This window comes from Vanacampus margaritifer, chromosome 7, assembly GCF_051991255.1.
Source record: "Vanacampus margaritifer isolate UIUO_Vmar chromosome 7, RoL_Vmar_1.0, whole genome shotgun sequence".
Classification (NCBI taxonomy): domain Eukaryota; kingdom Metazoa; phylum Chordata; class Actinopteri; order Syngnathiformes; family Syngnathidae; genus Vanacampus; species Vanacampus margaritifer.
The window spans coordinates 22,980,115-23,006,812 of record NC_135438.1 but is presented as its reverse complement, the minus strand read 5'-3'; the positions used below and the strand labels follow the sequence as shown (position 1 = coordinate 23,006,812).

The following is a 26,698-nucleotide window of genomic DNA, read 5'->3' as shown; positions in this document are numbered from 1 at the left end:
TTCTTCACAGCTCTCACAATGTTTCTGTCATCAACTCATTACAGTAGTTTTCCTTTTTCAGGACATTCTATATTGTTGTTGTATTGGCTATGCCCAATGTTTGTGCAATACCTCTGATCGATTTCCCCAATTCTCTCAGCTTCAAAATGGTTTGCTTTTCTCCCATAGACATGGTCTTCACGTTTGCTCAACAGCAAATGCAGTTTTCACAGGTGAAACCCAAAGCTAGAAACAAGCAATATCTAATGTTAAGCAATATATCTAAAAGTCAATAACTGATCGACTAGAAACACCCATCAGTCACATGTGCCAACACTTTTTGTTCACCTTAAAAAGTGAGCGGGCTCAAACAAAAAGTGTCCTCTCCTGGGCTGCTTAACCCATCTAGATGTAAATAACATGAAATGAAAGCTGGAATTCTAAAGTTTTGTCTCATATTCATCTTTTAATCTGAACGCCAATGTCTTCAGTGAACTCAGAGAGACAGAGAGTACATGTACCTTATTTACTTTGTAGTGTTTAGCCATAAAATTTAAAGGTAAAAAAAGTACAGTACGCATGTCTCATTAAATGTTTAAAACCCCTAATAAGAATAATTAAAAGGCTTTCCAGTCCTGTTTACCAGCACAGTACAGATCCCAGCCAAGGCATAAAGAAATACAGTAGTAGTAATCCATTTGAATTTTCTAGCAATAATCACAACATTCATTCAGTCATTCAATTTACAAGGTATTCGCCGTCTACATTACTACATTTGAATGATACATTATGATCATTCGGTATTCACCAAAGGTCAAAACTCATTTTGGATCTGAACCTTTTTTTTCAAAAAGACGACAGTTTGGTGAGTAATTATAGTACTTGACATCCACCATTTTTTGTTGATTTTTTCCCCCCAGCCCTCTTGCGGATGAACCAACAATCAGGTATTAAAAAATGTTTTTTTTTAAATAAATAAATAAAAAAGCGAATACACCAACAATTAGGTATTTGAAATAACATTTTTTTTAAAAAAAGAAGAAGAAGAAAGATGTTTGGAGGAGACACTGCGTCGACTTCGGCTGGTGAAACCGCTTGTAATTGTTACCTGGTTGTTTTGTTGAAATCCTGCGGATGGCGCTGTTGTCACGTGATTCAGAAAGCAACCCATCCAGCGGTTTTAATGCCGCGGTCCACATGTCTTGATATTATTAAACAACATTAGCTATACGGTAAAAGCGTACACGCCACAGTTGTTGATGATAAATCTACGAAGAATTGCTTTGTGGCTTGAATAAAATAAGGGGGCAGAGACGTGGGAGTCAAACTAATATTAACATGCTACTGCTACCTTTGCTATGACATTTCTGCCGACCCGGAGGATCCGATGTGAGCATGCGCACTGCATCGCCTCTATGGGGACTGGGAGGACATCACGGAAAAAACGTAGCAGCGGCACCACCACAAACCTTACGCCGAGATTGCGCCAGTATCGCGCACGACTATGCCCAGTACGGCGCTAGAGAGCGGGACGACCCCTTGACAGACCTAAAGGCCGCCGGGAGGGGGAAATACATTTCTTCATATGGGAGCAGCATGCGGGAAATGGTTGGTGGTTGCTGCGTGTGTTCCGACGAGCGAGGTTGGGCTGAGAATCCACTCGTTTACTGTGATGGACACGGCTGCAACGTCGCCGTACATCAAGGTAACGTTAGCCGCTGTTAGCGTGGAAGTAGCGGGCAGCTGTGACGGCCGAGCCGGCGGCTGTAAACTGGCGGGCGGTTGGTCGCTGGCTGGAGCCTACGTGCGTGCATGTGTATGTGTGGTGTGGGGGCGGGGGGTCTGGTAGGCGTGCTATTTGTTTTCTCCTCGCAGCACACAGGGCCAAGCAAGGTGACAGCAAGCCTGCATGCCCCCTTGATGGCAAACTGTGGTGTGGGTGTGTACGGGCGTGAGCCCCTCGGCCCTGTCGTGTACATCAAACTAAAAATATATAAATAGATAACATGTCGGTCAGACTCCTGTAGCCTTGGGTCCACATGCTTTTACTGTTTTGGCCATTATGATGTGCTGTTCATGTGTAGTAAAGTTCTATGAAAACCACTTGCTTTTAGCTGTACTAATTTTGAATCTCAGGTCTATGTTGGGAGAGGTTGGCATGTTTGCCTCGCAGTTCTAAGGTTTAGTGTTTAAATCATACGTAGTTTCAGCTTTTCAGCCTGCATGTTCTCATGGTTGCGCGGGATTTCTGCAGGTACTCCTCACTTTCAAGAAACATAGCTATTTTTAGATAAAATTGTAAATGGATGTGTTTGTCTATTATGCCTGCCTGTCAATCAGTCCAGAGTGTAGCCTGTCTTAAATCAGCTTAAGACCCTGTTTTTTTTTTTTTTAATGGATGGATGTCAAAGTCCATGTGCCCTTTCTCAGTTTTTAGGGTTCTAAAGAACTGTTATTTAACTGGTTGAGGCAAATGCAGCCCTGAGGATGTGTGATGTCATTTTTAGTCGACTGCAAGTGGCAAAATGGCCACCTCCTGAAATGGATAAAAATTAGTGTATTTTGCTGCTTGAGTCATATTCCACAAACATAGTATTAGTCAGAATGCTGTGTTTAGACTAGTGAGAGACTAGTGTCTAGATTTTGGGCTGACTCCCCTTTAAATCAGCCTCATATGAAAGAGTGCTTTGAGATTACTTCTTTGTGAATTGTTGTAGTAATACTGAAAGGAAATTTAATTACACTTGTGTTTGTGTCTCAGCATGCTATGGCATTGTCCAGGTGCCCACTGGCCCATGGTTCTGTCGTAAGTGTGAGTCACAGGAGAGGGCAGCGAGAGTGGTGAGTGTACCAACACACAACATTAGAAGTGTTTCCCTTCCCACTATGGAGATCACAGTCACTGAGTATGCTGGGCTCTCTGGTGTTCTTCCATAGAGGTGTGAGTTATGCCCCCACAAAGATGGCGCTCTCAAGAGGACGGACAGTGGAGGTAAGTATGGTTATAACTTGGTTATAACTGCCAACACTCAACAAAATGTTCATAAGTAAAAAGACTTGTCATCATCTCAAACTTGTGTTGTCAACCGCAGGTTGGGCTCACGTTGTTTGTGCTCTCTACATACCTGAGGTGCAGTTTGCCAACGTCCTCACCATGGAACCCATCATCCTACAGTTTGTTCCACATGAGCGATACATGAAGGTATTGAAACATTTTGTTAAGTCCTTAAAGAAATTCCCAATTTTTAGTGAAGCACTCACAACTCTTGGCAGGTATTTTTTGTCTGTTTATAGGAAAATTTAACAGGTTTCTCTAAATTATCTTTGTGAACAATCCAACTTTTCCACAAATCCTTGGAAGACAAGTGGATTCGAGAAAAAATACAGATTTGGCTTAGTTTGCTTTGCAGTAATGTGGTCATCTATCACCAAAGTTGCAAATTTGATCCTTCCATGCAAAAAAAAAAAAACACAGACCACTCCTCCTGAATTCAAGATTCAGCTTCACGGTGGTCCCTCCTCTCTTGAACCCCTGTATGGGAGGCTGAGGAATTTGATCCCCTTGTAGTTGGAACACTCCGTTCCCCTTATTCAAAAGGGGAGCTACCATCCCAGTCTGCCTGTCCAAGTCCCATAGGTGCAGAATTGGCCACCAGACTCTCAAACCACACCCCAAGGCCAGGCTCCAAAGGTGGTGACCCGTGTTTGGACAAGGGAAATTAAAGGACCACGTCCAGATGGTCCATTTTCACTTATAAGCTCACTTGAAATTAATGAAAATGGCAGTCATTTCCGATAATATTAATCTGTTTTGGAGCAGTCGGTAAACCAATTGCACCGGAACGCCCCTTTTTCATCGCCAAAATTGACATAACCCCATGTCTTGGTGTGACATCAGCGGCAGAATTGCATGCCAAATTTACTTCATATCTGATGTGGACAAAAGGTTGTACTAGGTATTTTGTCTCCAAAATGACAACTGTTCTGGGAAAAAAAAACATCTTGTTTAAGTTTCCAGACACTGCTTTGTTCAAATTGGCTCCAGGTGCTAGCCTACATGACAAACTTTGCTCACGCCAAATCACCATTCACCACGCTAATAACTAGGGATGTCCCGGTCACACTTTTTCTAGTCCGAGTCACCTGATTTTGAGATCGTCCGATTCCCGAGCCGATACCTCAGCATTTTATTAAGGGAAAAAATGTTTTTTTGTTTTTTAACAAAACTACCCCAACACATTTTATATGGTGAGTGGAACAGTGGTTAAACTACCAGTAAGTAAAACATTTAACCCCCCCTTTTTTGGCACATCTATGAGTTACTCAAAGGTGTATTATTAAACAGTATATACATTTTTCACAAGACCTTTATTTTTGAGAACCTACAGTAGCCGTTTTAAAGCGTGAAACAAGCTAACTTCACAACAAACAAATGGCTGCATTTGAAGAGCAAGCAAGCAAAATGTATTTAATCTTACCTTATCCTGACTGGTAAGGGGGAGATTTAGCGACCCCGCAATGGACGTCAGACGCTGCTGATTCGCGCTAGGCTAAGCTAACCTAGGCTAAGCTAACCTAGGCTAGGCGCTGCAGAGTCCCAGTGAGCGCCACAGCTGGATCCGCGGGGAGGAACAGAAACACGTCCGCAGCCGGATCCACGGGGAGAACTCGAAGCATGTCCATAGTATCCAGTGCCTGATGGCGGTGCAGCTGCGAAGTGCAGCGTAGTAGCAGTAGCGTATATCCTTTCCGCCACACGAAATGCTCACTTTGCACACAGTGCAAATCACATTATCTCCGCTTTACACATTAAAGATGATAATAACTTTTCATCATCTACTTCCAAATACCTTGGAGAAGTTGGCGCTATTTCCTTGCTTAGCCTCGCCACTCTGGCATTATGCACATAGTGTCACTGTAGCAAAGTGACGCCATGCTGCACGCTGTGTGGAAAAATGAAGTCTCATTCTGTGCCATCGCGCAACTCCAGATTTAATAAAAAGTTGTTGAAAAAATAACGTCATATATTTATCTGAGTCCTGATCGAGAGACAATGTCCGATTCTGATTGAATCAGCAACCACGTGATCGGGCCCGATTTCCGATCACATGATCGGATCAGGACAGCCCTACTAATAACATAACTAGCTACCTAACTAATTGTTTGTCTTTGCGGTAGGCATTTTTGCAACATCTGCTTTGGGTTATAGAGTGTCATTTCCTGCAAAAATCTGACTATTGCAAAGTATTGATTTATGCAGTTATGTTATTAGCGTGATATACTGTTGCAAACTCACATCAACACAACAGCACCCACACATTTTTGTTCAATCGCTAATTTAATAAGCTAAAAAATATCACTAATTTGTTAAGATGTCATTGATTTAAATGGGCCGGCCAGGTTCACAACCGCAGTTACACTATGTCACAAACTACATGCAAGTCTTTTAACTTCACAAAAACAAAGTCCTGTGTGACATCATCTTCCCTCAAACTCCTTTTCAAAGCCATACAATACATAAGGTGGTTCTCAATATCAAGAACGCAAGAGTCCGGTGAAGTCTGAGGATAGTCTTGGTAAGACCGGTTTCAAAGAACACTAGTCTCTACTCTAGTAATTGGAACAGTACTTCCATAATTTATCACTAAGTTGATAAAACTGAAGGAAAAAAAACCTTACAAACTTGTGTCCTCTTCTCTTTTAGCCATTTTGATAGCAGCACGAACTGCTTATTGGGATGTGTTTCCAGCCAAGTCTTCAAAGGTCATCAACCGATGCATTCTTTGTTTAAGATAGCAACAACATCCGTGTAGTCAGTGCATTCTTGGTTTATACGTACTTTGAATTAGAACAGGTCTTGGGCTGCGACTGATGATGTTTCATGAGATTACAAAGACGTAAGACCGGACAAGAACGCAAAGTGAGAAACGAAGGAACGATGATCTGACATTGGAAGGAACCTCAATTTAACAGACTAATTGGGTGGAGGGATCCTCCGATAAAGATGTTTGTTGGTTAAATTGAAGCACTTTTTTACGTGGCCTAAAAACACCCAAAACCGTACAAATGTATTGTAAATAAATATTGAAAAGCTTGAACCTGTTAAAAAGTTTTAAATTCCATCCAAACTTACCTCACTGGTGCTTGAAGGGTGTCTTTGGGGGCTAGTGCTGCTAGCTTTCATGAACCGTGAGGCTAGTGAGCTTCCTTTTTTCATCTTTGTTATGATTGATTGTCATAGAGGACTTGACAAATTTGTACCACAATCAGTATAGCATGTTCAAGACACATGCACATGACGAGAGCCTAAGTAAACACTAAACGGCAGGCAAGGGAGAAAAACCCTTATAACGGCTATTAAAAGGACAACTGGTGATTGCATACAATCACGAGAAGAAATTAATCACATTTTATATAACTATGATCGCAACCTATACTCAAAAACTAACAAACCTATCCCTGAGCATATTGAGGCATTTCTCAGTAGCTTAAATATACCTCAGTTATCTACTGAATATAAAGATATGTTATATGCGCCACTCGCTATAAACAAGCTGTAGAGTGCTTTAGATAATATGCCTAATGGCAAAGCACCTGGCCCGGATGGTTATCCGGTTATATTTTTTAAGCACTTTTGGTCAATGCTTGCTCCATTATTCTTAAGAGTAGTAACAGAAATTAAAACTAATGGTTACATACGTGCACACATGAACACAGCAGCAATTAAACTTCTATTGAAGCCAGAAAAAGAACCCACCCTTCCATTAAGTTACCCTCCGATTTCACTAATTAACACTGACATTAAAATTATCGCTAAGGCTTTCGCATCTAGACTAGAAACAGGAATCTCGACAATCATTCATAGCGACCAAACGGGCTTTATTAAAGGTCGTCACTCTTTAACCTTATTAGCATGTCACAGTGGCATGATAAAAAGGCAGTTATTATATCGTTGGATGCAGAAAAACCCTTCGACAAAGTTAACTGCTCCTTCCTCTTTGCTGTTTTAAATAAACAACAACCTGGGGGTTGTGCCTTGGCGCTGCCGCGGCCTGGAGGGCCCTGGGGGGTTGTGCTTGCTCCGTCATGGCCGGGGTCGACGGCTCCCCTCTTTGGTGGAGGTTTTCATGCATGCCAGACAGATCCTCACACCAGCATCTACTGAAATTCAAAGACAATCTGCTTCTTCCTCTGGTTGTTGAATCGATGGAAGCTGATGACTGTGGATCTCACTCTGCTTCATCTATCCTTCCTTCCTTTCCTCAGTCTTTCTTTTGGTCTCTTGAGGGCTCCCTAATTTGTTGGAATTTAGATGTTTCTGGGGCTGGTGAAAGACTCTGGTTGGTAATCCTGTGGGTAGTAGGTGATGTCTGGTCGGGGCTGGATTTCACTTTCCTTTGATCCTTCCTCGGGTCTCCTGACAACCTCACGACTCTAGCTAGATTCTGAAGTATTCGGTTTAGGTGAACGGTATGGGATTTTTAATAGGTTTTAGGTGAATTAATGAGTACACAAACATGCACACACACACGCACATACAAAATGAAGAAAAATAATAATAATAAATAAAAAAGAGAAAGAGCAATGATGATGACATGTCGAATCGGTAAAATTACCGAATGAACAATACTGAGCTCTCTCAAGAAAAAAAGAGAGAGAAAAAAAGCAAATCAACTTCCATGAGCTTATTAAAATCTACACCTAACTCCCAAATTGTCATATGTAACATAAGGTTACATTATTACAGTTAAATATTCGGTTTAGGTGAACGGTATGGGATTTTTAATTGGTTTTAGGTGAATTAATGAGTACACACTCACACGCACGCACATATGCGCACACACACCTGCACACGCAAAAAAAAAAAAAAGCGAGGGAGAGCAATGATGATGACATGTCAAATCGGTAAGATTACCGAATGATCAATACTAAGCAGAAAAAAAAAAAAAGGAAATAGGCGGAATTTTCTGCACTTCCAGTTCAAAGCATTCAAGAGCGTTGATAGATTTGTTCTCAAGCTATTTTCACCACTTACAATTGGTTAATATTATGTTCAAAACAACAGATCAAGTGGGAACAGACCAATAATATTGATTTGTGAAGAAGCCAACCGTTGTGAAATGAGCTCGCCTTCTGCCACTGGCATCAAGCTGACGTCACAGGATTCGCTCTGAATGTGGGCGGGCTAAAATATATGAAAAACCACCAGAAAACTTAAGGCTTTTAATTTCCTTTTTTGCTTAAAGATCTGTTCTGGCACGACATAGCATCTTTTCATCCCTAGGCTCATGTTGGGTCACACTCCGGGACAGTGTTAACAGCTGATTCTAAACCACGACAAATTGTGTGTCTATACGCAAACAGTAGAACAAACACACTAAGGTTCAGAAGCGTAAACAAATAAGGTGAAAAAGATGAGAAAAGCCCATAGCAGAGCTGCCACACTTGTAATGTTTTTGACATAATGTTAAAAAATATGGGAATGCAGACACATTGTTCTGGAAGTGGATTAATCCTCTCGAGTTGTCAGTAGTAAATAGAAAATGCATCGTAAGTGCTGGCGTTCATATGCTAATTTACTGTGGATATTATTATTTTTTACTATTTTTGGTATCAAAGGCGAGCAGTTTTGACCAAAATAGCCATAACTATCACAAGCCAAATGGCTGGCCTTCGACCTCTGACAACATCTCGGCTTGGTCCCTGGTTCATCGAAGCAAGACCACAGTTTTGTAGGTCTGGTTCTTCCCGTTTAGTTGTAAGGTATGGTATGCAATTACGACCAAATATCTTTGCAATTTCAAGCGTTTGGCCCATTTTGCATAAAGAAGGGGATCTGCCTAATAATTATGCACACCCTGATATAGGGCAATGGTTCTCAAAACTTTATACACCAAGTATCACCTCAAATTTTTTTGTTTTAGCTCTCCAAGTAACACCATAATGGCCAACATTAAAGCACAGTAGAATAATAGGTCCAAGTGTTCATCAAAAACTGGGCAAGTTTTATTCCAATGTGCATTTGATATTATTGTAAGCCACTGTAACATGAACAATTTGAACGTTAATATACGATTTAAAAAAATTATATAAAATTACTTTATGTATTGCACGTAAAATTGCACGTTTAATTAAGAATGTACCTAAAACCCATACTGCTGTCTTTTACATCTTTTGACACATTGTATTATCTTTGTAGTTTTTGATAGCTGGTAAATAGTGTCCAGCATCCATCAAAACTAGCCCTTTAAAATATTATACTTGAAATACAAATCAATATCTTTTCTGAACAGATGCTTCCACTGGCGCTGTGTTTGCATGTAAATGTACACACAGGCGTGTTGGAGGGCTGGTTTCATATTACCGTGTCAGCTATAGTAAATTGCATGCAGGTTTCTCCTGTCAGAGCCATTCAGCCATAGATTGCAGCCCACATTCCTCAACATTAGGATGGATATTGAAAACTTGAGAAGCTACTCTTCCTTTTACTAGGTCTGCTGTCTTCTTCCTTTTTAAAGTTGATGTCCTTTGAGGGTAACATAACCCCACTTTTACACAGCTTGTTCAAGGTGGGAATATTGTGGCAATATTAAGCCTCCTCACTTTTGTACTGAACATGCAGGGACCAAATGAGTGAGCCGAACGTTAAGCCGACACTGGAAGTATTCAAAGCACTGAATCAGCCACACAATGATGTGGTCATTTTTATGACAGTCTCACGGAATCTATAATGCGTAAAATTGGCGAGTGAGCCAAGTGGAGTTGTGCTGGGTGGAGCAAGAGGACAAAGGGTAAAACATAGGCTGAGGCTAAAAGGTAGAGAGCCTGCCGTTCTTTTGTTCTGCACCTGTTTCTCGGCCTCATTCACCCTACCAGTGTGCTCCACTCACTGTGGGCAAGAAGAGTGAGACGTACCTGTGTATATGCGGTAAACACAAACAGAAAGCACACATATCCTAAACGCACATTGAATAACATTTCAGTGTTTGATCACTCCTACTTGATTTATTTGCATTATGATTAGTTGGCAATTTTCAACCAAGTGGATTCACAATAGAATAGAATGCCATTGCAACAGTCAAACAAAAAAACTTTTTTTTAGATCTTTGTATGCCTGTGTGTGTGCATTTTTCATGGCCAACAGTTTGATGGGACAAAGCAGTCCACAGCAAACTAAGCTTTAGTAAAAGTTACATTTGCTCTACTGACAAGCATTCGTACCTCTAAGGGGCCTTTCAGCTTCTGTTTGACTGCCTACCCCTATTAGCTTTGGTGTAGTACATGCAAAATCCTGCATGTAAAAACTGTTCCTTCAACCTGGAATGCTTGAATGAATTGTAAAAGTCTTATCATTCTTTCCCCAGACATGTTACATCTGTGAGGACCATGGCAGAGAGAGCAGGGCAGCATGTGGAGCGTGCATGGCTTGTAACCGACAGGGCTGCAGACAGGCTTTCCATGTCACCTGGTAGGTAGACATGAGCGCGCGCGTGTGTATGTGTGGCTCCAACAAAGATTTATCATTTTAATATTCATGTTTATGCACACAGATACCTCATATGATGCCAAGTGATAATGAGTGTCTTCAAAATGCTCTTACCCGTACATTGCAGCAAATGTTTAGCAAAAATAATCCAATTTGCAATGGTTTAAAGATGCATTGTGGAGTTTAAAATGTTAGTGGATGCGGAGGGTGACGTCATGCTCGTCCTTGCGGACATTTAGTGTTATGACACAATTGGGATGAAACTGGAGGCCTACTTTCACCACAGCCCAAACTCCAGCTCAGACTCCAAGAGAACTGAAAAAGGTCGGGGCATTTGATTACTGTGATTGGCTGTTCGGTAGCGAATCAGCGCACGGGGCAAGAAGAGAAAGTGCCGAACGCGGATAAACAGTACTGATGGAAAGCCTGGACCTTTTTTTTCTCCGCTCATTTTGTGCATCGTCACCCTGCTGTACCCTCCACATTTGAACGTACAATGTCTGTCTGGACAGAAGATCGGGAAGATGACTTTGTCTCTTTGGTTCAAGAGAGACCAGCATTGTATGATATTACCGTTAAAAAGGTATGCCCATAAATGTATGAAAGCCAAACTGGCATGACATGGGGACGCGACTGGACATAGCACGTAGGATTTATTTATATATACGATACTGTGCAAAAAGCCAGAAGGTATGCATTGTTTACGTTTTTATATCCCTCCCCTGTAAAGAGGTTTCCGGTTGCCTTTCGGAATAATGACTACCGTGTCAATGGTATAAGGAGAATTACTTCTCGCGCATGCGCTGAAGGTACGTAATAGTCGGTGTGGGTGCGGTGTGTATTTACGTCATTTTTCTATGCGACGTGCCGACGCCACGGGGTAGGCGACGTCGGATTGGTGTAACTATTCTAGGCTTTTACAAAATGTAGCTAATGCTTTACTGGGAAAGGTGTGTTTATTCAACTATATCTTCTAATGAGACCAATATCCTTGTCATGGTCACTGTCACCCGTTAATCAAGAGATTTAATAGAAACAATGCAGCGGTCAAAAGTGGATTTCATTACATTTCAACTACTTTGTCACAAACTTCTATTAAATGTTGAAAACCGTTGGTATACATATCGTCGCTGCTATGTGATACACACTTTTTTTTGTTCTTTTTTTTAAACATTTATCTTTTTGGAATGAAACTGAATGCAGACATCCCAAAACCGTAAACATGTAAAATAAATAAAATAGACATAAGTGTATTTCAGTAAATGTGTGTAATTATTATTAACTCTATGAAGGTTGAATAGGCTGAACATAAGCACTTAGAATATATAATAGTTTTGTATGTAAAAATGATATCACCACTAAAATTAACCTCCCTGAAATACTCAGAAGTGATTTGGGCTTTTTTGTAACACCGTTCAGCACATATTGCGAAGCCCACAAATTGGATTGAGATGCTTGATTGACACATCTGCCGGATGACGATAGTGAAGGGCGGGCGACATTTTACTGTTACCGACCTTGCTTTGTCCGTATCCTTTTGTTTTCAAACACATTTGGAATATTTAAGCAAGTATGCCACATTGATGCATTGTGGCTGGGTGTAGCAACATGCCAAAAGAGTGTCCCAAAAGATGAGAATGTGAGGAATCTATGGACCCCTCAAGTGAAATTGACTCGCACAAATTGGGATGGATCTAGCAAGATGACTGTAAATTAGAAAGCATATTTGAAAAATTCTGACTTGAAAGATGAAGTGCTTTGTCCATATTGCAGAGCCAAAAATGGTTTTACAAGTGTAGGTATTTACTGACTTCTCCAAAACAAAATTGATCAAACTGAAAATGAAAGCTAGTTTTGTTATCCTGATCAAAAAATGTCTAGAGGGAGTTTTTGAGTAAAAAATGGTTCATCCTTGGAAAATAGTCCCTTTAATGACTTGTAAATGAATGTTATCGGGCAATGTGTGTATGTCATTGTGTGGATTTAAACATAGCTGTCTGTCTTTTCACATGTGTGGCTGACTGGATGATGCTGCTAGCGCTCAGATGGCAGGCCTGCTGTGTGAGGAGGAAGGCCCTGAAGCTGACAATGTCAAATATTGTGGCTACTGCAAACATCACTACAACAAAATGGTACGAGGTCCAGCCAGTGTTACTACCTCCTCACTGTGTACACCAGCGCCATATACGGTAGTTTGCTCTTCAAACAACATACTGTATTGAAATTAGTAGCCATGTTATTCACATACTTTTAATATTCACATCCGCAGTAGATAAAGTAGACATTTCTTTTCAACTACTTTTTGTGAAATTTATGGGAAAAAATTACTGAACTGGGTGATGCTATTTCATGTTTACTGATTTGCAGCAGAAGAAACGACGTTCCAATGAAAATGCAAGTAGTGCCTTCAGTCATTCCCGGGGGCGCTCTACCTCTCCATCACAGGACAAACACCATCACCACCGGCAGAGGAAGGTCAACAGACGACTAATTAATTTATTTGATATCCAACTAGCCATTTTTTTATTTACTCATTCGTATCATTTTGCTCAAGTGTATCTGCGCAATGTCATTTCAGAGTCACAAGGACAAGATTCGTCAGAAAGAGCGCCACAAGAAGGCCTCTGACAGCCTGGTCCCTTCAGTGATGTCCAGCAGTATAGACATGGTATGAACAGCAGAGTGACCAGAGAGTTGCTCGATAACAGTACAATTACAATTTCAAATCATTTTTGTGTGTGTCTTGGGATAGCTCTCTTCCAGTCGCCACAGTTCCAAAGACAGTGAGGCAAAGTCCAAGAAGCTGATTTCGCACAGTCATGGTCACCAGAGTAAGAAAACAGGAAGCACCGGCAAGAGTGGCTCCTCCTCTTCCTGTTCCTCAAGTCCATTCAATCCAGGTATTACACTATCATTTCAAATGTTCAGGCATCGGGAAGCTTTGTTTAACGGGCTCTGTCTTGCTCGTGAAGGTGGAGCCCTGTCAGCTCAAGATACCCATCAGTTCTCCTCCTCTTCCCGTCTGGAACGTGACCACGAGCGAGTAAGTGGTGACCACAGCGGCGAGGATCGCAAAGAGCGTCACAGGAGGTCAGCCGTACAAGAGGCCGAGGAGGGCGGTGATAAGGAGGAAGACAAAGAGGAGGGTGAGGAGGAAGACGAGGATCGCAATTATCACGAGCCGCCGGCGTTGACTCCTGCTGAGGGTCCTGTTGCTGGCTCACAGGGTCACGATCGGTCGGATGGAAACTCCAGCCCTTTTGAGAACAAGGTTACGATTTCAACTTTTGGGTCCATCATGCGCATCACCTCTACATCAGTACTGGGTAGTAGCAGTAAGATCCGCAAGATCTCCTCTTCAGGAGACTACAAACCTTCCAAGTCTCTGTGCAAGTTGTCGCAACTGAGCACACCACCTATCCCAGAAGAAGCAGAGCTGGAGGGCAAAATGACCCCGCCACCTCTGTCCCAAGAGAGAAGGCACCGCGGCAACAAAAAGAGCCGACACGGTCCCGGCCGACCTCGGGGAAGCAAGAACCGAGAGAGGAAAGAAGACGCTCATCATCGTCATCATCATAACACCGCACCTCCTCCGCCTCCTCCACCACCACCAGTCTTCACCTCCTCACTCTACCCGAGCCCGGTGTCAGTTCCACACCTCACCTTCCCCTCCTTACTGCCCACCACCACCTCGTCTTCATTCTCATCCTCTTCAGCTAGCAGTTTTTCCACAAGCCGTGGCAACTCACTGCTTGGCTCGGGTGAGTGGGAGTGTGCGGTAGCCCTCAAGTTTCCTGTGTGTAGCAAAAAGTGCATGCACTTAAACATATTTGTTTGCAGCATGATGGAAAATGCTAGGTGAATGCCACAATAGCAGTTAATCTAAAGAACAAAACAAAAACAAAAAACTTGTTCAGTCTGATCAGTGTTAACTTGTTAGAGATCTTTCTATGATTCGGTCTTTTTGTGCTCAGTGTAACTAACAATATATTCTACATAGAAGTTTTTGCTCTGCATGACTGTCTTAAAAACTCAAGATCCAGGCTGAGATAAACACTATAAAAATGTAAAACCATAAACAAAAAGAAGTATCAATTAAAGAGCATCAGACAAGAGGAAACTTTACCAATATTTCCAAATTTGAGACAGATTCTATGTAAGTCTGGCCCTTATTTTCACAAGTACATGAGAATGTCATTCTTAGTCATAAAACCAGCTAATAGCAGTTTATACAGTCACCTCTAAAAGTATTGGAATGGCAAGGCCAATTCCTGTGCTTTTGTTGGCTACTGAAGACATTTATGTTCAGATGTGTCAAATCCAGGTCCAGAAAGTAAAAACCCTGCCACAGTTTGGCTTTAGCCCCAGGTGATAGCGAGCTAGCTCCCATGGTGCTCGTTTACCTGCTAGGGAGCTAGCTAGCCAGCACCCGGAGCTAAAGCCAAACTGTGGCAGGGCTTTTACTTTCTGGACCTGGATTTGCCATTTCTTTTTTGTTTGTGTTTCAAACCAAAAGTTTAGAATTATAGCTTTTATTTCATGGTATTTACATCTTGATTTTAAACAATTCAAGGCAGAGCACCTTTTGTTTGAAGCCACCCACTTTTCACAGGAACAAAAGTATTGAAAAGGACATTATTAAATTAACTTCAAGTAGTGACTCACATTTTATATTTGATTGCATAACCCTTACTTGCAATAACTGCATCAAGCCTGCGATGCAGCCTCTTTCAATTTTTGTTGTTTTCTCCCTTCAGTTTTCTCTTCAGGAGACAAACTTAATGCTCTATTGGGTTATAGTCTAGTCATTGACTTGGCCTTCCAAACCCCCCACCCTCCCAAATGAAGTCTTTTGTTGCTTGAAGTGTGTTTTGGTTCATTGTCTTGTTGCATAATGAAGCTTCTTCCAATTAGTTTGGATGCATTTTTCTGTAATTCACCAGATAAAACGGTTTGTCCAATGTTTGATCAAAAAACGTGGCTTCAAAGAATGGATGTATGGATGTAAATACTATGAAATCAAAGCTACAATTCTCAACTTTTATCCCGTAGTCATTATTCGATCTGAAACTCTTCGGTAAAAAGCCAAAAATGGCGGAATTGACCTTACCGTTCCCAATACTTTTGGAGGTGACTGTTACACTGTACATTAGAATGAGTTGTCTGCAAGGTGTTGCTCTTGCAGTTACACGCGTGCACTTGCACAAGATGACCCAAAGGCTTTTGAGGTATCAGAGCATTGTTATAAATCCTAACCCTTTCTTTTGGTAATTTTTTTTATTTGCTAATCTTTACTCCAGCTACAGTATACTGTCTGTGCGTACTTGCAAGTTTGCTTGCCTGTTTGACCTCATTACAGACTCTGTTATAGGTATATAATGTCAAATCTAGAAAATGTAGATGTTTATCTTTTCTGGCTCTTTAAACACGTACAGCATATTTATATAAAAAAAAAAATAATAAATAAAATCTTTCTGTCTTTCTCACTCAGGTATCTATTCCAGCCTTAAAAACCCTCTTTCACTGGGCGGGGGCATCTGCAGCACCTCGGTCTCTATGGGTGGAGCAGTGTGTAGCACCTCCTTGTCCCTGGCTGGGGGCATGTGTAGCACCTCTCTGTCATCAGGACTCCTCCCATCCCACTCACACTCTCTCCCATCAAGCAACGCCGTTTCAAACCCACAGGTATTTACAGTGCATTCATCCATAATTGTTTATTGTTATCAATAGGTGCGATACAATGACATTACCGGTCATTGGATAATTTTTTTTAAATGGTGCGATATCAAGTGATTTTGAGGTATACAACCTCATCTAACAAACGGTGATAGTTTTTTCGAATATGTCGGCATTTATCAAGCATTCTTTACCCTTAATATGTAACTACAGACTTTGCATCGCCACACTTATTCTCCGTATTCCTTTTCAAAATGAACTTCTGTAGGTGCATCCAGGTTCGAGCAGCTCCTATAGTGCGACTTCCACGCAACCTTTCATCACTGGTCTCTCCACACTGCCACCATTACTGAGTCAAGCCCCAACGTCACTACCAGGTATGAGGCAGAGGTCAAAATACTGCTCTTCATATATTCTTTTATTTCACAAATCAGTCATACGTACTGTTACCACTTATTTTTGATGCTCTCTATAATCACTTAAACAGAAAATTACAAGTACAAATATACTTCTAATTGATTAATGGGGGGGTTATAAGTCACAGTTTTTTCATAGTTTGTCTGGTCCTGCAAACTACTCAGGTGTGACTTATGTATATTTAAATACAAATTAGAGCTCAAACTGGCACACAAAATCCCCGTTCCCTAATTGTATGCGGGTGGCAAATACTTATGGTGCGTTGCCGCCTGTGCAGAGAAAGTGGCAGTGATGCACCAAATGCTGCAATGCATTTGCCAACTGCCAAAACAAAGTAGAAGAAGAAATGGAAGAAGAAGTAATAGTAGTAGTCATGCATTACCGCCACAGACTTATATGAGTCTGTGATTACCGCCCAATGGCCACCTTCTTTATAGCATGCTAAGGAAGAAGGTGGCGGCAATGCACCAAAAGTATCTGACAACCGCCAAAAGAAAGTAGAAGAAAAAATAGTAGTTATAGCAGTGAAGTTGTGACATATTGCTAGTTTAGCTTCCAGCTTCTTTATGTCACAACAAAGATTTACAGGACCAAAAGGCACATTAACCAACCAGGATTGTACCTTTAACCAAACTAAAAGGTTTAACTTCTCAATAGTTAGAAGTGGAAATTTCGTCCAACTGCCATCAACACAGAAATTCACTCTGATGCCCCAAGCACTACTCTCTATGTGAGAGTCTGTGTGAACTCCCCACCCATTAATTTGCCAAATGCAGTCTACGTTATACACCAATCAAACTGTTTACATTTGTATTGCTTTATGCACTGAGCTCCGGAACTCCGTTTTTGGGGTGCTGAAAGTGACCGAATGGCACATTTGAACAACGCTCCCTAGTTTCCGAACAGTCGGAGTGAAGCACTGCGCAATCGCAGCATATTTCCCCTACGCACCCACAATTAGGAAACGGGTATTTTAGAGTGTGAATCCAAGCTCCACTGTTGTTGGTCTCGATTTTTGTCAAATAAATCTCCCCAAAAATATGATTTATACTCCAGAACGATTTACAGTATAATCCAAAAAAATCCAGTACTGTAAATGTTGATGTCTTGTTCCCTTTCATAGAGTCAGACCTTGATGACTGTCGCTTCCCATGTCAGGGAAACTCGCCAAGGGAAAGTCTTTCCTCACAGTATGTCTTTTGTTTTTACCAAAGTATTTTCTCTGCAAAAATTGTGTTCAAATGATTAGAGAAATAATATGTGTGAACAGGAAATTAGGAGCATATTAACAACACTTCACCTTGTGGCTCTCCCCATCACACACAGGTCTCCTATGAGCTCCCTTCCTCTTCTTTTTGACCAGAGAGATGGTTTAGGTGCAGGAGTTCAAGCATGTCCCGAGAACATCCCACAGGCAAGCTCCCACATTGAGCTCTTGTTGGAGAAACATAGCAACGGGGAGATCGGCGTCAACAGTGAGTAACCTCATTCCTTGTCGCCTGTTCAGGGAAGTATGACCTAGTACAAATGCTTATTAGAAGAAAATGTTTAAATTTTCAAGAATGCAAAATTAGGTATTGACCTCACTGCTTAAATATTTATCGTTATGTTTGTTCCTCTCTTGTGTAAAAGTGTCTCTGGAATTAGTCGATTTTTATCATGGACCATAAAAAATGTTTAACTACTTAATCGTCCAATTTTTTTACTACTATTTTCTACTTAGCTTGTAAGAAATATTCGCTTGAGTAAAATCTTGGAATTAATGTAAATTTATTGAATAGAAAGTATATTTCGATTCAAAGAATGATAGCTTTCTTGCATACAATTCCTGTTCAACAATTGTTGGATCAAACGATCAAAAGAGACTCAGTTTTACAGGAATTTTACTTATTTTCTTCTAGGGGTGTTCAAGAAAATCGATTGGGCAATATATCGTGTTTTACAGTGCGCAAATCTCGAATCGATTCAATATGCGGCCGAATCGATTTTTAAATATCACTTTTTAATGGAAATATTCAACAAAATGTCTTACTTAGGGTTAGGGTTCACATTTTAAGCATGGAAGAATGTATTAATGGAACATTAAGTCTTAATATTTTATTTTAATGCTGTTCAAACATGAAACAGACTGCAACCTGTTTGTTAAATACAGTTTCAGGTAAATAAATACATTTTCATACAAATCTTACAGTGTACATGTACAAGTTTAAAACTCTTACTCCATTTGGTGTCACAATATGTCAGAAGCATTTCTCAGTGCTATGACTTGTTTTCTGTCTCTGTCAGTTATAGACATGCTTCAGTCACTTCACTCCCTGCAGCAGGAGAACCAGCGGCTCCAGGACCAGATTCTCAGTCTTACAGTCAAAAGGGAGCGACTGCAGTTGCTCAACACCGAGTTGGCTGTACCTTTCCCTCATGCTCATTCTGTCCAAGGCTCTTTGCACACCGCGGCTCGGATGAACTTCCTGCCCTCAAGTCAAGGTCAGATTTGTCATGTCTACATATTTACTAGGTTTAACATGACACATTATTATGTAGGTGTCGGTCATCTGCTCTTCATGTGCGCATCTCTTGCTTCGTTCTCTTCCCTCATCATTTTACTTCTGCATCGTGCGCATGGTGCATTTTTAAACACGCATGCACGATTGTCTTTTTTGTTTTACTTTTATGAAATAGTTTTTGGCTCTGTGCAGAGTGTGTATGGTATTTCTGTGCATGTGTGGGTGTCCCCCCACCCCACCCCCACCCCCCTCCCCAAGTACTGTGGCTTCATCCCGCATTCCAGAGACATGCATGTTAAGACCCCGCATTATCCATAAGTGTGAATGAGAGCGAAAATAGCTGCCTGCCCTGCAACTGGCTGGCGACCAGTCCAGGGTCTCCCCCGCCTCTCGCCCAAAGTCAGCCGGGATAGGCTCCAGCTCACCTTTAACCCTAATGAGGACACGCGGTATAGAAAATGGATGAAATGGCCTTTGACTCTGCCTCTCTTTTCTCAGACCCCCTAATCACCAATAAGAGTCCACTGTTGAAGAACAGTTTCCTTAATGACACTCCCTTTGTTACCTCCTCCGAGGTGAGAACCTGTTCTCTTCTCCAAATATATTAACAAATGCAGACTTTGCCTTTTCCTGCTTGGATGTTCATGATGAGGGCGGTGGATGCTTCCAGCTTCTGCACTGAAATGCACGTCGAGTTAAACACCAAAAGCAAGCTCAGATAGAAAAAGCTGAATTGACTTTCCGTTTCTATCTTGCCAGGATCTCCACTCTGGTAGTCCGTCCCGCAGTAGCTCTTCCCTCTCCTTCCAGAGTACTCCTCCTCCTCAACAAAGCCCCGCCTCCTTGAGTCAATCGCTGATAAATGGGCGAGGTTCAAGTGACAGTTTGGGGCAAATCAGCCAAGCCGGCACTTCGGCTCAACCTGCGGCGGGCGGGCTACTCGCATGTCATGCAGGAGGTTCCCAGCTGATGAATGGGGCGCTTGGCAGTTTGAACGGCGTGATACATTCTCCTGTCCAGAGTGCCTCCCAGTCCACACTGGCTGCTCTGCGACCCCAGCCACCGCCACTCAACCCCCAGACAATGGCACAGAGCTTTCAGCTTCCGAAGAGTGTGAGCCCGTACGTACCCAAAATGGCTGATTGACAAAAGCAAAGAGTTTTGCTGTGTCCACTTATTAGAATTTAACGTCTAATCACTCGGTTTCCTTTTATTGTCCATCTTTCAGGTCTTCTCTCCTCTCAGAGCAGCAGAAACATATCATTCTGGAACAGCAGCAGCAGCAACTCCAGCAGTTCCTCACATCGCAGAACTTCACTCCTGTAATGTTTTATTTTGAAACTACCAAGCAAATTATACATTGTCCTTAGGGTCACATAGTAACCAGTGTGGCAGTTTACCACCGTTAGGTTTCAATAACCGTTGAAACTGTCCATCATCGGTAATGGCCTTTTATTTTTGAGGGCACATCCAACTGCAATATGATAAGCTGCTTGCGGAGATGAAACGTCTCTAACTAACTAAATGAGCCGCCTATGACGCGCTAACTCCGGCATTCACAGATGCCTTTTTCTTGATATGTTGCTAAATATGCATTGTCCTAAAAAATTAATTAATAAATAATGGTGCCTGCGTGCGTTGGGATGGGTACCATGCCCTGGTACTAATCTAGCCCTAAAGTGGAATTAAAAAAAAAAGTGGAGTATTGATAAGCTCCACCCTTAACGGCTCCTGGAGAGATTACTCACATTACTTTTTTATTCCAAATGCAAATCTTTATTTGATGGGGACAATGCAGTCAAACATAGTTACAAACTTGCAGCTAATGTGATGCATATAGAGGTTATGGTTAGAGCTAATTCTCAACTCCAGTCCCCAGTTGGGCACTTCCACAACATTGCAGTAAAATTTCAAATATGAAATGTACATCAATTAAAAAGGCCTTAAAAAACACATTTCAAAATGAATAGTCCATTATTACATCTACAGTAAATGACATAAGACCTACACTGAGTTGCAATGTTACAAGACAAGATTTTTATTTATTCATGTTATATTATTATATGGCCATCATGCCATCCCTGTATTTCTCAGAATGTCGTTTTGATGTGCGGGGCCGCCAAATCACCAGCCTGGAGTGAATTTTGACTAACGTACACTCACACAGTGCAAGCTGGCATCCTTTACATTGGGTTACGTCTGTTTGCACATTTCCACTTCTGTTGTTCTTGACTCTCAAACATGACGCCTTTTCAGTCTTCTTTTCTAATAGCCACTTAATTTTACTATTGCGTCACATGTTTCACATGCAAATCACTTTGGGACTAGCAGAAGCAAACGCCACACCATCTGTTGGCTTACTAAGTGAAAGACAACATCACAGCGCTGAGGGTGTGAGTCCTGCAAGCATGAGTGTGGGACTTTTTGGAGCGGTCAGCTTCTTGATAAAAGCTTTGATTGCCTGGGACGCAATTTTAAAAAAGTTGTGACTTATTGGCTACTCAATGATGGTCGCATGGCATCTCCGAGTGTCTTTGATGACTGTAGGAATTGTCACTGTGTCAATTGTTGATGAACTCAAACTCCTCTACTATTATAACCGTCTGTGTTCTTAGGAGCAGAGGGCTTTAGTTTGCCAGATGCTTCAGCAGCAGCAGAGGCAGAGGGAGCTGCAGCGCCTCACGCTGGCAGGAGCCCTTACCTCACCCACGCCAAACTCCCCCATATTGGCCCACTCACCCAGCCTGCTGTCCTCAGTGACTACCTGCCCCCTGCAGGACAATCAGGGGGGGAACCTCTTCGGCAAGCCTGTGAGTGATTCCGCAAGGGTTTCAGTCACCATTGCTTAATCACTCATGAGGTGTTTTAAAGTGGAAGTCAGCCTTAAACATTTCTTGACAATAATATGTTATATGTGACTTGATGATTCTGATTAATATTACATTTGTGGAATATGAGTTGTGAAGCAAAATCCAGCTGTTTTTATCCATCTTGGGGGAGGATTTGGCCAATTGCCAATTGAAGATGACATCAATGTTGCTCAGGGCTCAGGCAACGACCAATCACAGCTCACCTGATTTCTGAAGCTGCGCTGTGATTGGTTGTTACCTGAGACCTGAGCAACACCGTCATCTTCAGTCGACAGCAAGTGGCAAAATGGCCGCCCCCTGAGATGGATAAAAACTAGAGATAGACTGATATGGTTTCTTAGGGCCAATGCTGATTACTAGTAGTCAAGGACGCCGATGACCGATATTTGGAGACGATATTCATTTTCACTAAAAGGGAAAATATTGGTATCACAATTTGAAAAAATACAAACTCCAGCTCTTAAATTTATTGAATTTTGAAGCATATGTTTATTGAACAACTTAAGGTTTCGTAAAATTTGGGAGTTAAAAAAAAAAAAAATCTTAGTCAATAGACAGCTACAAATCTAATAAAAAGTTCAGGGTCAGTAGCATGTCTTCAAAAGTTAAATAAAAACTTAAGTAAATAGCTCCCTATTGTGTTATACAGTAAATAAAGTTTTCTAAAATTTCGAAATATCTGAAGTATTACAATTTTGCTTATCTTAGTTTTAATTTCAAACAAAAACAAGGTGCAGAGAGTTCCCACTGTCGTCAGCATCGCTGAAAATTAGTTCCCTGAAGTTGTTTTTTTCCCTGAACACTTTATCCATTATTGGTTGGATGATTCTTCAAAATGGCCAATGCCGATATTCGTCAAAAATGCTGAATATCGGCGCCCATAATTGGTCTATCACTAATAAAAACGGCTGGATTTTGCTGCTTAACTCATATCCCACTAACACAATACTAACCAGAATACCATATTTAGACTAGTGGGGCTACATAGAACATATTATTGTCCCCCAAAAATAATTAACTCATTTTTCAGGCTGCAGGAGAGAAGGGTGGAGACAAGAATGGATGAAATCGTCGACGATACAACGCCGTCTCAAATGAAGATGTTCATCATAAGTCTCTGATGAATAACTGAGGTCAACTCGTATGACATGAGGACGTCATTTCTACTTAATGAATGTACAACAGGATGGACATGAGGGTGAGGTTTTTGTGTGTGGAGGTTGTTTTATCAGAGGTTCTTTATACAGGCAGCTTTTCCGAGATCACGATTACAGTGGTCTCTTCTTAAATTGCACTAATTTTGTTAGCTAGGCCAACGGGCCTGCTCATGTGCACAGTCCTTACCCGTCCTAAGTTTTTGGTTTGAAGTATAATCTCAAGCACTGACCCATGAGGAATCCTTTCCATAGATTTTCCATTCCGACTCTTGGGAATTAGTGGCTGAATTCCATCCACGTCAGCCACCTCACACATTTGTCTTCCCGTAAATGTTGTCTTCCCTTTGTGTTCACCGCACCCACGTTTCTTCCAAGCACTTGCACTCCAAGCTGAATTTAGTTTTATTTTCTACCATGCGAGTGACTTGCTGTGGCGATTCCTGATGGGATGAGCCAAACGTCACAACAATAATGACAACCTGTGGCCAGTGGCATTCTAGATATTACCTCAAAATCTTTTGCCATCTTTTTCTACGCTGATGTGTGGCTTCCATTTTGTGCTAACTCCTTTTACTACTTAAACTGGATATAAAATCTCGTCGTTAACCTGGTTGACGTTTTTACTGATGTCTAAATATCCAAAATAGCGTACTGTTCCTCCTTGAAACTGGCATTAGTGCATCTGTTCACAACCAGAGAAGTTTATATCTTTCTAGTTGCTGTCGAGATTAAGAGGATGAAACCAAACATTTGGAAGTTGTTAGTGAGAATTTATTTTCCCTGAATAAGTTTGCACTTTGCATGTTAGTAGTTTATTGAGTCATCTTTTTTTTTTTAAGGTCATTCCGTTTTCTATATACAGTATATATCTCTGTTCAGCATATTCTTTTAATGTCTGCTAACTAGCTGTTCTTTTAGCAATACTGCATAGAATAATGCCTTAATGATGCTAAAATATACGGAGAAAAAGTTGAGCCCAAAGGCTCAATCACACTCTTTTGTAGTCTTTTTATTATTATTATTAGGGATACATGGTACTCATCCTAAACCCATGTATACATTTTATAAGTAACCAATTGCATCAAATGAAATTTGTGAATAACCTGATAGTGATAACTATAGTGTTTTGTTTTTTTTTGCATTCAGATAGAATGCTCTTTAGTTGTTTGTGCTTCAAAGGAAATCTTACTATGAAGCCTGCACAGTGTCTCCTCGCAAAGGATGTCAACTTTAATGGAAATGCTGTCACAATAGTGTGTTATTTGTAGTATGACCTGCTCTGAAGATGGTGAAATAAGATGCAGTGGACCCTTATTGGCTACTGGCACTCCCATTCGTGGCAATGGAAAGCTTCTTTCCCATTGTTGACGCTTGCGTCCAAAATCATCTTTTTACCATTACAGGAAGGGATTTTTATTCTTTTGTGTGTGTATTTTCTCTTTTTTCTGTAGCAATATTGTGATCTGTTTTTCTCACCTCTTAGATTTTGAATATCGTCTGCCTCATGTAACATCTGGAGTGCTAGTTAGTGTTGTCTGTAGATGTCAAAAAGCAACATAAAACAGCTCACTAGGAGGTGGTTAAATACTGTAGCAATGACAGAACGGGAATGTTTGTTGATTTTGAAAAAGTATGAGCCAACGTTGAAAGTGTGAAGTCTATAATTGACCAAGTACAGTATGTCCCGAGAAGACAATGTCCATGGAAGGGAGAGGTGCAAACGTTTTGTTTTTGTTCCCATGTTGCACTGGGGCACTGTAAGCCCATTTTAAACTATGTTTGTTTGATTATGAGTTGTATTTTTTTTGTGTAAAACACATGTACTTTAAAGCTTTGAAGTTGGAGTAACCAAGATAATCCATGTTCTGAATGTCGTACTGTGTATCTTCAGTGTAACAACATTCGAGCACCCGTCCCACAATGAGGTTTAATGGAGAGCAAGTTACTTGTTGAAATCAGAATTGCATAAGATGCAGTGGTTTCTGAAATATGTCAATATCGCTGCCGTCGGATTGAAACCTCCTATGCCACAGTTTGGTAAATTTAAGATTTTTTTCCACAAATCAATCCTATTGGTCAGTACACACGTGTGTGTTAAAACTGGCTTGCACTCTATGATGATGAAATGTTAATGGTTAAACAAACATCGTTTTTGTGGTCTCTTCAAAAGTGATTATTTAGGAGGAATAAGGATTCTGCCACGCGTCAGCAAAATACAACGTTATAACTATGCATGATTTTAAATGCATTGTTCCCTGGCAAAGAAAAAATAATAATTAAATGAGCACCTAATTTTAATGACAAGAGTTGTCATTGTACAGTGTAATTGCCTGAGGGAAGTAATCAAAAAAATAATTTGACAATATTCAGATTAAATTCCTGTAAAGTATTTTGATACTTGTGTGTAAAATTAAAACGATAAATGACTAGTCTTTTTTCTCTCTTTTTTTCCTCAATAAATGTATTTTGCGTATGTGTTTTACATGTTCTCTTGAATGAGTTCTCTGTTGCAGGGAGAATATTTTTGAATGTATTCGCATATATGATTTTCTGTGTTTATCACTTGAAAACATACGTAATAGCTTTGCACCTGTGTGTACAGTACTTAACTTGCCTAAATAAGAGTGTGAGTACTTTTGCTTCGTCTGCCTGCTCGCAAACGGACTTAATGGGACAGAACTATACACATCACCAAGCATATCACAGCTTGCAATCGATTTGTATACTATCGTACTAAGCAAACAGCTAGTGAATGAGAGGTGTTTCTTTTGCGGGAAAACGAGTTCGTTGACGGTCATTTATCATTTTTTTGTTTACATGCGCGGGTGCGGTAGGAGGGGGAGGGAGTGCGGACATTACGCATTCAGTGGATTTACATTTACAGCCAATCTCCTTGCTTGTAGAGGCCATATTTGATTTTTTGTTGTAGTACTGCACTGAAGTTGCCGAGCTGCCCGCTTGCAAGTTGCTAGAATTCTATTCGTATGCAACATGAACACGATCTGGAGAGGACTAAAACATTTGAAACGACCTCAACCGCTATTACCTGCTTCCTGCTCTTTGGTGAGGCTTATTTTTCGTCCCTTACCTAGTTAACGTTGCCAGTTTTTAAATGTGCTACGTTTTATATTTTGTTTAAGTTCATATTTTCTTCCAATATGTCCGTGCATAATCTCATATAGAAATCAAATTAATAGTTGTTTAGCGTTATTTCGAATGGTGTCAAGTCGCCACGCCTGTTTTGCTCACCTTCGGTGCAGCCCATAACTAAAGCCAGTTTGCCAGGCGTCGAGTAAAAAACTTTTCCACTTTTTCCCATTTGAAACTGTTTTGTAATGCTTTCATCAACACATAATTCCTAAATAACATGGTAAGTGAATTTTGCACATTAGTAAATAGTAGTGACTCACCCGCTTTTAGGTAGCGAGCTCTAGATACTAAAATGTATACAAGTTGGCCCGAAATGTTTACATAGAAAGCCTATGTTAATTCTGCTGTGTGGTGGCACTGGTGGTTGCTATCTAGTGGCAATGGCTGTAGACGAAAACCGTAAGTAGTGCTACAAGCCATTTAATAATGTGCAACACACGACTATTTGACTTATGCTGT

The 26,698-nt window shown here is 41.0% G+C and overlaps 1 protein-coding gene across 4 annotated transcripts; it reads left to right on the top strand.

Moving 5' to 3' along the window:
* Positions 1-1,402: 1,402 nt before the first annotated feature.
* LOC144055558 (protein AF-17-like) lies at positions 1,403-25,562 on the top strand. 4 transcript variants are annotated; one of them, XM_077571632.1, is made up of 20 exons: positions 1,403-1,684; positions 2,741-2,820; positions 2,917-2,971; positions 3,072-3,181; positions 10,344-10,447; positions 12,504-12,597; positions 12,836-12,940; positions 13,044-13,133; positions 13,218-13,365; positions 13,438-14,226; positions 15,957-16,150; positions 16,410-16,518; positions 17,682-17,748; positions 17,885-18,033; positions 18,845-19,042; positions 19,561-19,637; positions 19,822-20,183; positions 20,291-20,384; positions 21,678-21,872; positions 22,963-25,562. In XM_077571632.1, exons 1-20 carry the CDS (start codon positions 1,576-1,578, stop codon positions 22,996-22,998), a joined length of 3,165 nt encoding a protein of 1,054 aa, XP_077427758.1. In that variant the 5' UTR covers positions 1,403-1,575; the 3' UTR covers positions 22,999-25,562. The 4 variants fall into 4 exon arrangements, with proteins under 4 accessions (XP_077427758.1, XP_077427757.1, XP_077427756.1 ...); XM_077571631.1 differs by having other exon boundaries at positions 12,833-12,940; XM_077571630.1 differs by having other exon boundaries at positions 12,504-12,654; positions 12,833-12,940.
* Positions 25,563-26,698: the final 1,136 nt, after the last annotated feature.